The 12,915-nt window shown below is 47.4% G+C and overlaps 1 protein-coding gene across 2 annotated transcripts; it reads left to right on the top strand.

Moving 5' to 3' along the window:
• Nucleotides 1–4,042: 4,042 nt before the first annotated feature.
• On the top strand, nt 4,043–11,244 carry LOC142002442 (activated RNA polymerase II transcriptional coactivator p15-like). Of its 2 annotated transcripts, none has more exons than XM_074978566.1 (5): nt 4,043–4,119; nt 6,497–6,569; nt 7,292–7,408; nt 8,139–8,247; nt 10,550–11,244. In XM_074978566.1, the coding sequence occupies exons 2-5, from the start codon at nt 6,498–6,500 to the stop codon at nt 10,627–10,629; spliced, it is 378 nt and encodes a 125-aa protein (XP_074834667.1). In that variant the 5' UTR covers nt 4,043–4,119; nt 6,497; the 3' UTR covers nt 10,630–11,244. The 2 variants fall into 2 exon arrangements, with proteins under 2 accessions (XP_074834667.1, XP_074834666.1); XM_074978565.1 differs by lacking the exon at nt 4,043–4,119 and adding an exon at nt 4,283–4,320.
• Nucleotides 11,245–12,915: the final 1,671 nt, after the last annotated feature.

Raw genomic sequence — 12,915 nt, 5'->3', positions numbered from 1 at the left:
AAATGGGCTTAAAAGGAGAAGCATCTGCCTTGTTTTTTTTTCAAGCTACCCTTAACACAAAAAAGCATCTGAATAAATTTTCCAAATATTCCAAAACTGAATAAATATTCCAAAACTGTTGCCTCTGTGCTGTGATGAAGAAGGGATAATTTCAGCAGAATTTATATTTTGCACATGCAAAAATGAGGTTCTAAATTAGTTTTTATGATCCCCTCAGCTTACTGTGCTCATTACAGTAATTCTTTTACGCTTCATGAAAACTGCTGGCTCCCTCAACGCGCTCTCCCCCCCACCCCCAAAAAAAAAAGTTCATTCATCTAGGATAATGCAGCTAATGGGCAAATCAGCAATTGCATAAATACTACTTCCATACAGAAGAATCCAGCATGTTACGTGGAAGGCTAAAAAGAATAAAAGGGATTGGTTAAATCTTCGGACAGATCCGTCTGAGTCCTGGGGCTACTCTCAGTATAATTTTAGTACTTTCTGTTGTGGCTTTGCTATTTACTTTTAAAAGTAAGACCCTTTGCTATCCGGTGGATGTGGATTTTCTAGCTTAACAAAAGCTGCCTGTTTTCTGCCCCATAAAATTCCACAACAGAAGATCCTGTCTCTATCCCTAATTGTGGGAGCCCTAAGCAACACCCTGATTTTTTTGCCTCAGCTAACATCTTACATTTGTTAAGTCTTAATCGGTGCCTACTATTTTGCCAGTTCAGGAGAAACTAACATAATCATCTGACACTTTACCTTGGTTGTTCTGGAACAGCTGCAAAGGAGTCAGGGGAGGTGCTGCTTTCTAGCTGCTGAGGCAGGATTAGACTGTCACTAATATTCTTAGCCCCTGGTAACCTGCAAAAACAAATCTGGATTTCTTTGCGCATAAAAAGGTGCTAGGCCACTGGCTTTCTCTAGTTCAGAGATGGGCAACTGCAAAAGGTGAGTGGGCCACAGCAGCATACAACCCAGTGGTGCTCCACCTGCAGCCCCGTTATGAATGGGAGCTGCAAAGGAAAGCCTAAACTTACCTGGATTGCTAGGAAAGGGTTAAGCTACCCTGCCTCTGAGATCTCCCCTTCTCCCACACACCTCTTCTGCACCAAGGGCACCAGAGCCCCACACTTCCCTGCTCCTCCCTCTCCCTTCCAGACCTGGAACCCTGCAAACAGCTGATTTCTGGTATTCCAGCTCTGGAAGGAAGAGGGAGGTATAGGGATGGCATGCAAATCAGTTGTGAAAAGTGCCTGGAGGGAAAGCAGCAAGGAAGTGCAGAGCTCAGGTGACTGGGTGTGAGAGAGGTGCACGGGGTTGGGGAGCAGCCAGCAGCCCACAGGCTGCAGGTGGCCCCAGGCTGCAGGTTGTCCAGCACTGTGCTAGTTCATCAGATTATTCCTGTGCTACCACTACTAAACTACAGAATTGTTTCTCAGTAACACTAACCCTGCAGTTTGTGTGGAGGTCTGCATGTTTCCATGATATCTGTTCTTGACTTGTGCCACTTTTGCTGCTGTTTGGCAGGTATTACTCAGTACTGGCCAGTCACCCTTCTCTGTTAAAGGAACAAGCACTATACATATATGCACAATGGTTGGTTTTTGGGTTTTTTTTAAATTCACTTTCACTGCCAGATTTTTTTTTTTAATTTACTACAGAGACTTTGGTTGTTTATTTCCTTGTCTTTTCCCAGAACCTCTCAGTGGATTTAATTCATCAGGGAACATGTGCATTGTGGAGAGAAAATGTTCTTGAAAAGAGAAATAAAATCATTATCAACAGCCATGTTGGTTTATTGTTTGTGGGTGAAGACCTGAGCCTATGGCACTGTATGGTATGGTGAAATTACCAGAGAAGGAGAGGTGGCTGCAGCCAAAATTCATCCCAGGCCCACAGGCTTAGCATATGAAACTTTCTGGCAAAAGGCTATAAAGAAAAGCAGCATTAACTTTTGGTTTCTGGTGCTGTAGGTGAGTATCTGCTGTGACCAGTGGGCACTGGTGCCAAGCATTATAACTCTTCTACAGCAACATGTCCCTGGGTTTATATGACAACTAGAATTACACAGTGTTGCTCAGGTCCTTCAGAGCAGGGGGCTGCAGGAGTCAGGGTGGCAGCTGAGGTTGTGGGGTGAGGAGTCAGGGCAGGGGGCTGATAGGTGTGTGGGTGCTGAGGGTGGGGACTCAGGTCTGGGGACTGGGAAGCTGGGGGACAAGTTACTCGGGCTGCCTGTGGCTAGGAGGGGGATGCTGCCCCAATAGCAGCTTCTCCGGGGCGGCAGAGGGTGCCAGGACCATGCTGACTCTTCAGTGAGTGCTGCAGGCTATTTAGGAGTTTCACACCAGAGTCAACCTCCAATTCCCCCAGGGAGCCAGTAGCAGAATGTGGTTTCTAGTCCTCTGACTCCACTCCTCCACCTGGAGGAGAAATGGACCACAGGAATGCTCAAGCCCACTGAGGTGCTCCTTCCAGGCTGGAAATGGAACCTAGCTGTCCTAGTCTTGCTGTTATGACCCATTGGGCAAGATGTCCTCCCAGGAGAGAGAGGAACCCAGGAGTCCAAGCTCCCAGCCTCTACCAGCTCATGCCCACTCCCTGCCCAGCTAGTTGTTTTTTTTTTTAAATAAACTGGAGTGTTCAAAGTTGGAATCCAGTGATTCCAAATTCTCTTAGGATTTCTGCCACATCTCTTGGCAGTTTGCCTCCTGCACCATCTCCATGTTTTAGTCACCTCAATGCTGCAGCTCTAAGTGAAGCTTCTGTAATGATTGCTCCCGCAATCTTTCCAGCTGCCTGGAAGCCTGCCATTGTTGCAGTGGGTCCATGATGCCATTGATTGAGGCAAGGTTTGGGTACCTCATAGGGGCAAGATTCAGTGCTGCAGGATGCCTGAGCTGATGTAGGGGAACTACCTGTCACCAACCGTTATTTACAGCTCGCTCTGCCTCCTTGAATTTCTTGATATCCTGTGCAACAGCATGAACTGTAATTGTCCCATCCATGCATTGTTCCAGATACTCATTGATATTAGTATAAGTGGTCATCTGGGCAAATCTTGCAGCCATGGTTATCTGTACAGCAAGCTTGGTTCCTGGTGACTCGAATTTTGTAGACATGAGCATTGTGATGAAAGTCCCTGCCCATAGTTCGCTATTGATTCAATCAACTGTAGCAGATGTGTTATAGCTGGCAAGCCTTGTTGCTTGGACAACTAATGCCTCTTGTCTCAGAGACTCTGGTGTCAAGAAGTGCACCATGCAAGCCAGGGGAAACAATGCAAACGAACACTAGTCCTGGAGCTACTGGATGTATTGTTCTTGAGCTTGAACGTTAAAGAACCACTTAGCCAGGTCAGATAGTTTCTCATATTTCCCAATGCCTCCTATTTTTCTGCAAGAGCAGGGACTGTCCAGGGCCATGGGGTAGCAAGACAAAACCTATGAATGAAGCCTCCCCCTTGGCCTGAGTCTGTGCCCATATTTGTATCATCTTCCTGATCATCAGCTTGGGAAGAGGACAGGTGGGGGCAAGGGAGGCGCAGATACCAGCCAATGTCCCAGCACAGGCATCTGCAACCAAAATAGTGAGAAGAGCTATTTTTTTCAAAGTCAGTTACAAAATTAACACTTGAAGAACTGCAATGCATGTGAATGAGACGGTCTTTGGTAAGCATCAAACCATATTTTTTGTTGCTCCCTATTTTAAGAACAGCACACACACAATGATGGTACCAGGGAGAAAGTTAAGTTGCCCCCATCTCCAGGCTTTACCTGCCTCAGCCCTCAAATCTGACCCCATCCTCAAGCTTTACCCCTCATCCTGCAAATGCCCCCCTTTAGCCCCTCCGAGACCCCCTAGGCTTAACCCCGTTGAGCCCCCTTCCTCCCCAGGCTTAACCCCTCTGAGCCCCCCCCCCCCGAGAATTAATTGGTCTCAGCGCGCGCAGGTCCCCGTCGCGCGCCCCGCCCCCCAGGCGCGGCTCCGGCAGACTCGGCCGCCCCTCCCCCCCGGGGCGGCTCCCTGCCCGGCCGCCGCTGAACAAGGCCCCTCCCCGCAGGTGCTCCGGCGGCGCGCGAACGGGTTTAGCTGTTTTTCGTTAAGCGGCGGCAGCGCTCGGAACCGCAGGTTGCCGACCCCCGACCCAGGGATTGGCTGCGCCGGGGGCGGGGCGGGGCGGGGCGGGGCGGGGCTGGGGAAGCCGAGCCCAGCGATTGGCTGGCGGGGCGCGGTGATTGGCAGGCGCCGGCGCTAGGAGGGAGCCGCAGGCGCAGGGGGTGGGGCCAACGCTCGGAGTTTGAGGGTTTCGTTCGCGCCGTTGCCTGCCAGGTACGGCGGGGGGAGGGGCGGTTGACCCTCAGGGCCTCCTGCCCCTCCCTCAACGGCGCCCCAACAGCCCCCCCCCCATTTCCCGTCTCTCTTAACCGGCTCTTGACCCCAGCCCTCCTCACAACCCCTCACTCAGCCATCCTTCCTCTGAATCCCAGTAGCCCCTGTCCATCTTCCCAGCCCCAACCCTCCTTCTTCTGAACCCCCAACCTTCCATCTCCCCCAGCCTACAGCCTCTGAACCCCCACAGGCCCAGCCCTTCTCCTCTGAACCCCAATAACCCCCATCTCCCCAGCCTCTGAACCCCCACAGGCCCAGCCCTTCTCCTCTGAACCCCAATAACCCCCTATCTCCCCAGCCTCTGAACCCCCACAGGCCCAGCCCTTCTCCTCTGAACCCCAATAACCCCCTATCTCCCCAGCCTCTGAACCCCCCACAGCCCGTTTCCAACCCTCCTGCCTCAGAGCCTCCCAACAACCCTGTCCCCTAGCCCTCCTGCCTTGGACCCCCTCCGAATGTGGCCCCCCCCCATCCTCCCTCAGCTCTCCTGCCTCTGAACCTCTCAATAGCCTCCTTCCTGTCTTTCCCAGCCCTCCTGCCTGTGAACCCCTCAACAACCCCCTCCCCATCTCTCCCAGCCCTCCTGCTTGGACCCCTCCGAATGTGCCCCCCCCCCCCCCCCCCGCAACCTCCCTCAGCTCTGCTGCCTCTGAACCTCTCAATAGCCTCCTTCCCTTCTTTCCCAGCCCTCCTGCCGGTGAATCCCTCAACAACCCCCTCCACATCTCCCTCAGTTCTCCTGCCTCTGACTCCCCCCAACAGCCCCCTCCCCATCTCCCCCAGCCTACAAACCCCCAACAGCCCCCTTCCCAGCCCTGCAGTCTTCCCCTCCACAGCTCTTTTGCCTTGAAACCACAACGGCCCCTTCCCTCCTGCCTCCCAACATCCCCTGCCTCATCTGCTCCAGAGCCCCTTCACAGCCCCCCACCTCTCCTTGACCTATCTCAAAAGACCCCAGCTCCCCTGCCCCAGATCGCCGTGTACACCCTTCCCTTCAGTGCCCCACACTCTGTCCCGTCTCTTTTGCTTCAGCCCATGCGTCCATTGCCCCCATATCCCCTGTCCCCTCAGCTCTGGTCTGTCATGCCTCAGGCTCCTGGAAAAAGTCAGGATGTTTCTGTAGGATGGGGCTATGCCGTACCTCTCATACAGGGGCCCCCTCCCCTCCTTGACCAAAGCTGGCATGGCCCCTTTTAGGACCCCTGGCCTTTGTGGGGCTCAGCCTCCATCCTTCAGGGTTGTTCTCACCCTGTTGGAGAGGGCAGGCAGCAGTGTTTTCATTCCCCACTCCCTCCTTTCTGGGACTGTTCCCACCGTGCTGTAAAGTTGAACTCCCCTTACTGCTGCTCTCAGCTTTGCAGGACAGTGTTCACCCACTTCAAAGAGCAGCTTTGGGGGCCTACATTAATACTCCTGCCCTCCTAATACCACTCCCCTCATCCTATACTTATTGGATCAGATCTGGGTATGGGGATCTCAGGCTAATTCCTCAGTGCTCATCCACAGCACTTGGAGGTTCCCAGTCCTTCCTCATTTTCTTTCCTTCCACCATTTCCTTCTGTCTAGAGCTATACGTGCACCCTTTAACACAGGGCCACCAGCATTTCTTGCACCCCAGCTAACTTCTGTTCAATTCTCCTTGTTTTTAAGAAGCCTGGGCAAAAATATTCTTGAACTGTTCCTTGACTGCTGTGTTCTTACTCTGCATCTCAGGTTAGGTGCCTATTATACTGGTGGGCAACTTGCGAATAATTGAGAGATTTTGGTAGATCTCAGGAGTGTTGTATTTTCTTACACATCTTTTTCCCTTCCCTACCTCCAACTTCCATATTATGTGGCTTTAGAACATGGCATTTGATTTGGTAGTAGTTTGGTGAGAGCTGCTGAAAAGTGTCTTGCCCATTTGGATTACTGGAACTAAAGCACAGATCCCATTGTATGGTCTGTTTCATTTACCCCACATGAGGATAAGCCTAGTGACCATGCCATCAGAGAGAAGAGTAAGCTACTTGTGCAGAAAATCTGTAGGGGAAGAGGGGCTTATTTTGAAGTACATGTAGAGTGTGGGGTTGAAGATGAAGGCTTTGAGCCTGCTTCTTTGACGTTTGCCTTCCAGAATGCCCAAGTCCAAAGAGCTTGTGGAAACAACCACTTCCGACAGTGGATCTGATGCTGCTGAAAGTGAAAAGGTATCTGTGTAGTTGGGGAACAAGGCTGACTTTGCACCCATACATCAAGTATTCCTTTCTTGTTCACACATCCCTGCAGTGGAAAAAGAGTAGCTTCTGGACTCACTGCAACTGAAACCTGCTGTGGGCTGAAAAGGAGCAACTAAGTTTCCTTCTCATGTCATACTACTGTGTAAGCTAGAGTGCCCATTGACACTGAGGCAAACCCTTGCTTCCCACAAGTGGCATGGGTTCAATTATTTTGCATCAGTGCAGAGCAGAAAAGGTTTGGGTTTCCTTCTAATGTTTCTTGAAAAGTCACAACAGGTGAAGGGAGAGCAAGTTCTCTCACCTGCTTTCCAGATTGGAAAAGATGTAATGTAAAGGATGCCACACAAGGTAGCAGAGTCTCTAATCCTAGTATACCCTAACATTTGAAGGCACGACTTTACAACCTGAACGTTACTTTTTTGTAGTTTGTAGCATAATTATTAATAGTTTTGTCCCACTCTACAGGCTGCAGTCTTGTTTTAAGAGGTTGCAGGCAAGTTTAGCCCAAGTACTGCTGGTTACTAGTGTCGTTAACATTAGAGTGCTTTCTTAGTGTTATTGAAGTTAGTATGCCTCACTGAAGGGGCTGTGAGTGGTTTATCATTCGATCCTTTCTAATGTGATATATATGATAGGCTTGAGAACTAGACTAACCACAGGGTGAAGCTGACTAATTGATCTCTTCTTTATAGAAAAGAAAAAAAGAGATGCCCTCCAAGCCAGAGAAAAGGCCAAAAGTTGAGGCCAAAACTTCCAAGGTGGCAACGAAAAATCAAGGTCAAGACAGTGAAGAGGAAGGCATGTTCCAGGTATTTGGTTGGAGAGAAGAGAACCAGGAATTACAAACAAACCTATCTCTTTTAAAATAAAAGTAAAAACAGGTAGCTCGGGAAAGTCCACTTAATAACCAAAATGTTCACCGAGCTAAACAATTTTTAATTACAAATGTTTTGTTACTAAATGAAGTAGCATCATCAGTACCGAGTGAGAGATCGTCTAAAACCAGTCTTTATAGAGTCTTTTTACATAGTCCTAACCAATGATTAGTTCTTAATAGAAGAACAACAACTAATGAGAATGTGATCATTTGCAATTGGTTCAAACTGGAAGGCATTGAATAGGACTATGTAAAAGGACTCTCTAAAGACCGGTTTTAGATGGTCTCTCACTAGGCACTGATGATGTTATTTGGTTTAGTAACAAAACATTTGTAATTTAAAAATGGTTAAGCTTGGTGAACATTTTGAATATTAAATCTACCTCTGATTCTTCAAATCCCCCCAGCTCGTGCACATCTACATGCAGACAACAATTTCTATTCATTAATATCCTACCCAAATCAGAATTCTTTGCTGGTTTCTTACATTGGTGTATCATGTCTGTCTCCAATTACATATAATCTGTACTGACCCATTGGAGTTTTAAGTAATGAGATCAAGTCCTATGGACTGTAGTTAAATATATGTATATGAAGCTGGCTGCAGCCTTCCTCGAGTCAAATCCAGATCTTTCTTTAACTGTCATTTTATACCTTTGCAGATTGGGAAGATGCGCTATGTCCGCGTGTCCTGCTTTAAGGGGAAAGTCCTTGTGGATATCCGAGAATTCTACATAGATAAGGAAGGGGATACTAAACCTGGGAGAAAAGGTAATCGGACATCTCCACTAGATGTCACTAATGCATCATAGCCATCTCATTTCCAATACAATTAAAATCATGAATGAGTTGAGAGCAGCCTTTTGCATCCAGGAGTTGGAAATTTTACATTAATCAATGGGCTTCAGTATCTTCTGAAAGTCTCAAATATTCCCTCTGCCACTTGATGCTGGGAAGTGAGCAGCCCAGCCCCATGATGGGCTATTAATGAAAGAGCAAGCAGCACGGTGACCTTAGTCTGTGAAGCTTGGCTCCCTGCCTATTTCTGAAGGGGAACGTCAACTGAGGAAGGACACAAACAGCAGGTAAGCTGAATATTAGATAAAAGGTAGGCGATGGAACATGATCCGAGATAAGGTCATTTTGATAGGCAGCATAAAGCTTCACTGTGCAGGAATAGTACCTTCATCTGACCAGACTTTGCCCTCCCTTTTCCCTCCACCCTCAACTATGTCTCTTATAAACTGCACCTTTGTGAAGGGCTACTGAATATGTAAAATGAAACAAGCCAAAATGCCGAAGGAAAGTCAAACTATAACTCACGCACTGCTATCCGGTGTCTTGCTATTGACAGACAAAACAAAATATAATGTGAACAGCAGTGGTGGCGCACGGGCCTGTTAGAACTTTGGGGTTGTACAGTGTGATGTGCATTCACCCTAGTCTTTTAAGTCCATTCAATAAGGACTTCAGGATCCCAGAATATGATACTCCATTGCAGCCTAAATGGAAACTGGAATTTCATAATCCCTCCAGGCTATCCGTCCTCATTAAAGGCAGGAGGACTACAGCATGCTGTATTAGGTGCATACCTCAGACACCTGGCAAGTTGCCCAGCATGACCCTCAGTGGAACAACATTTGGGTGGCCCTTCAAGGAGCCATGCGGCCTTTGGAGTAACATGATCTTACTGAGTAATTTTTATATGACACAAAGAAAATAGGAAAACAGCACTGAAAGTAGTTTAAAGGCAGCTGTGGAACAGGGGCATCATTCACTCCAGAACTTCTCTCACACCTATTGAATTAATTTGCATTCATTGCAACTTTCTGGTTGACAGTGATTTGCTTAGTTGATAGGTTCCTAGGCCACATCTATAGTCATTTCCCTCTTCTGCCCTGTCTGTTGGGGTATTCCGCAGAGAGTCAGTTACATGAAATTTCTCAGGAACCATTTCATTTTCATTATTGATTTTGTGTCTGGCAGATGAATTTCTTTCAGCTTGATTTGCCCCTTGAACATTAAGCATGGTTTACCCTCCAGAAATTAATTTCCTTTAAAGAAGTTACTACTGTACATTACTCACTTAAAGCAAACAGTTTAGCCTATAATGAAAGGCAGGAACAGATTCCCTGAAACCTTTCTGTGATGGTCTAGGGTGAGTGGGAGACAGAAGGGGGGTTAAATGGTTTTTGCAGTATGTAGGAAACTTGCCCAGAATACAAGACAGAAGATTTGTTCATCTGTTACTTAGAACCTGGAGGAGGAATGTTCTTCCGAATGCTCTCTCTTCTGTTTTGATGCAGAGTGTCTCTAACCACTGATGTTTATCTAGAAGTTAATAAAATTTGTGACTAAGTGTCAGGACATGTTGCCTGAGCAAAATCAAAAGTAACAATTGGACAGCATCCAGGCAACACTAAGCTGGCATGCCCATTGCCACATTGCATCTGATGAGGTGGGCTCCAGCCCACAAGAGCTTGCACCCAAATAAATTTGTTAGTCTTTAAGGTCACTCACTGCACCAGCCAGGAGGAAAAGGAGTGCAGGAATGCTGTGTGCTTTCCTCTCGTTCCCTGAAAGGGACAGAAGTAGAAGCAACAAACAACATGGGCAGGAATGGAGGGTGCTTCAGCCTCTGCCTGCCCTCCCTAATGGGCACTCTGGGGTGGGGCAGTCCCAGGCTGGTGTAGAGGTTGCCCCCACCTGGCTCCTTTCATATTCCTGGTGCTTAAGCCAGCAGCCTGCCGGAGAACCCTTGGAGCCTGGCTAACAGTGCACCCCACCTCCTCCTGCAGCAGGGCACACCAAGGAGCTCTTACTAGAGCAACGAAGCAGGGGGTGCCAGCTTATTTTCACCTCTGAGTACCCTGGAGCACACATTTCCTATTTGCTGCAGTATTAACATGGGGAGACTTTACTTAAGAGGCTGCCTCAATTTCTGTTCCTGGCTCTGATTCGGATAATAAATTTCCTTTCTATAACTGCCCGTATGGATCCACCTTTCCTGTGGAACTTGCTGATTTTGCTCTGCAGGCATGTCTCTGTAATCCTTCTCCTTTGCTGTTTATAGGGATTGCCCTATCTGCGGAACAGTGGAACCACTTGAAGGAGATCATTCCAGATATTGATGCTGCAGTCAAAAAATTCTAAGATGTTGTTTACTTAACATCCTGTCTTTTTCCTGTATTTTTTTCTTTCTAATTCTGCATTGGATCCCATCCATGGGGAAAAGTTCATTTCTTTAGATTATGATAATGCTCAAGAGGCCAGAGATTGCTTTAAGGTTTTAAAATATAATGTGGAACAAATTTGGAAACCCAGTTTCAGTTTTGCTAAAAGACACTTGAGCATCTTCAGCCCCTTCCTGTCCCTACTGCATTGATTGGTGACTGATTCCAATTTGAGATTTGCTGCATGGAAGAGTCTGATTTCTTTCTGGCATTTCCTGAGCTAAATGGCTGGTGACTATGCTGCAGAGCCATTTAGCCACTCCACATCTGTTGCGATCTTCCACTTGGCTGAATATTTATTTAGTAAGGAGTTTAGTCCAGCTTCTTACTTGTCACCCTTCCATCTCATCTCTGAAAACTCTGCATATGGCCTTCTGGCTATTTAAAGTAGTTTTTGAGCTTAGAACTCTTCCTCTCTCTTCTGTCCACCCCTCATTGAAGAAGGGGACTGTAGCATTTCAGCAGAGAAAGTAGCATGTAGAGGATGCATATGCTCAATAAACTTGCTTGCATTACATTTTTTTTTTTTTTTTTGTTACCGTTTGTAGTCTTCCATGGTGCTGGTAACTTAAGCTCCTGTTTTGTCCTTTCTTAATTGTGTTTTGGTGTCAGCTTTGAGGCATGTCCACTGCTCACAGGCTCATCTCTCTCAAACAAAAGGTGCGCTTTTTTGCTCTACAGAATTGATGAGAGACATATCTTGGCAGAATATAATAAACGCTGCAGGCCGCAGAAGGCCCTCAACTAGACATATACTCTGTCAGGGGCAGTAAGTAATTACTTAATAACTATGCTAATTACTAAATAAAGAAATTAAAAGCCTAAGAGGGGAGGTCCTTCCTCTTGTGGAATCATGGAATCACAGTAAAACTACTTGCGTCCATCACTGAATGGGTAGCAGGAGTATTTCTCTTATTTAAGACTAACTGATACTTCATTACTTCTAATCAATGGGTGGGACAAGCAAAGCCTTTTAGCATTTAGTGCTCACATTCTATTTTAGGTACTTATATAGTTCTTGTTGCTATAGCAGCTGAGCACCTCCCACTCTTGAATATATTTATCCTGACAACCCCCTGTGAAGTGAGAAGTTCTACTATCTGTATTTTACAGATGGGGATCAAGGGTCAGCTCCTCAAATGGGCTAAATCACCTAATTTCCATTCAATTCCATGGGAGACATGGCTCTAGATTAGGAGTGGGCAAGATACAGCCTGTGAGCTGGGTCTGGCCCATCTACCATGTGGATCTAGCTGGTGGACTGCAGCTGGGCAGCATAGTATTTATATCCTGCTGCTGGGGTAGCAGTGGGGATTGGAAGGCATGGGTTTCTTAAATAGCGGCAGGAACCCCAAGTGGCACCCAGAAAGTGCAGGAGCAGCAGGACCTAGGAGCCACAAGCCCTTTAAATAACTACAGTGGTTTTTAATATACATTGCCTTCCAGTGGCACAGAAAAATGTTTATCGTGGGGGTGCTGAGAACCAGCCCCAGTGCTCCTGTCTGCTCACCCTGCTCTACCCACATGCTAGGATTGGCTCCAGGGTGAGGAGCAAGGCCACCAGGCTGTCTGCCAGGATCTTGGGTGTGGGGCAGCAGCTACTGGGACCTTGGGTGCAGGTCTGGCAGAGCAGTCCCATTTAAAACCTGGGGGTGCTGCACCCCTTAGTGCACCTGTAGTTCCTGTGCCTATGTTGCCTTCTAAGATAAGCTTTGGATAAAGGTGTAGTCAGTTAATTGTTGTTAAATGAAATGTGTTGTGTAAAGAACATAATGGAATCTTTTTACAATTGATGGTGATTTAATTTCATTAATAAGAAATATGGGGCCCCTGACAGCTTACCAACAATTGTGGAGTGGCCCTTGGCAAAAATTATTGCCCACCTGGTTCCATATGCTAATGCTAAGTTGAAGTGACTGCCCAAGGACACACAGGAAGGGTCTAGTAGAGAAGGGTCTAGTAGAACATGATTGTCCTAAACTAGCCTCCTACCATGAGGACCATCCTTCCTCCAACTGGCTATCAGCCCAACTCAACACTTTTCTGTTCTAGCAAGCAGGAGCGTGCACCTGGGTACCAGACTTAATTTACAGTGTATCCAACAGCCGCTGTCTCTTAAGCTGCATTCTGACTTCTGCTCTTCAGTCCGAAGCCAAAGGTGAAAGGAAAATTGGCTGGAGGGTGATGAAAAGGGAAGAGAGGAGGC

Source organism: Carettochelys insculpta, chromosome 27, assembly GCF_033958435.1.
Source record: "Carettochelys insculpta isolate YL-2023 chromosome 27, ASM3395843v1, whole genome shotgun sequence".
Lineage (NCBI taxonomy): Eukaryota > Metazoa > Chordata > Testudines > Carettochelyidae > Carettochelys > Carettochelys insculpta.
This window is presented reverse-complemented; position numbering and strand designations above follow the sequence as displayed.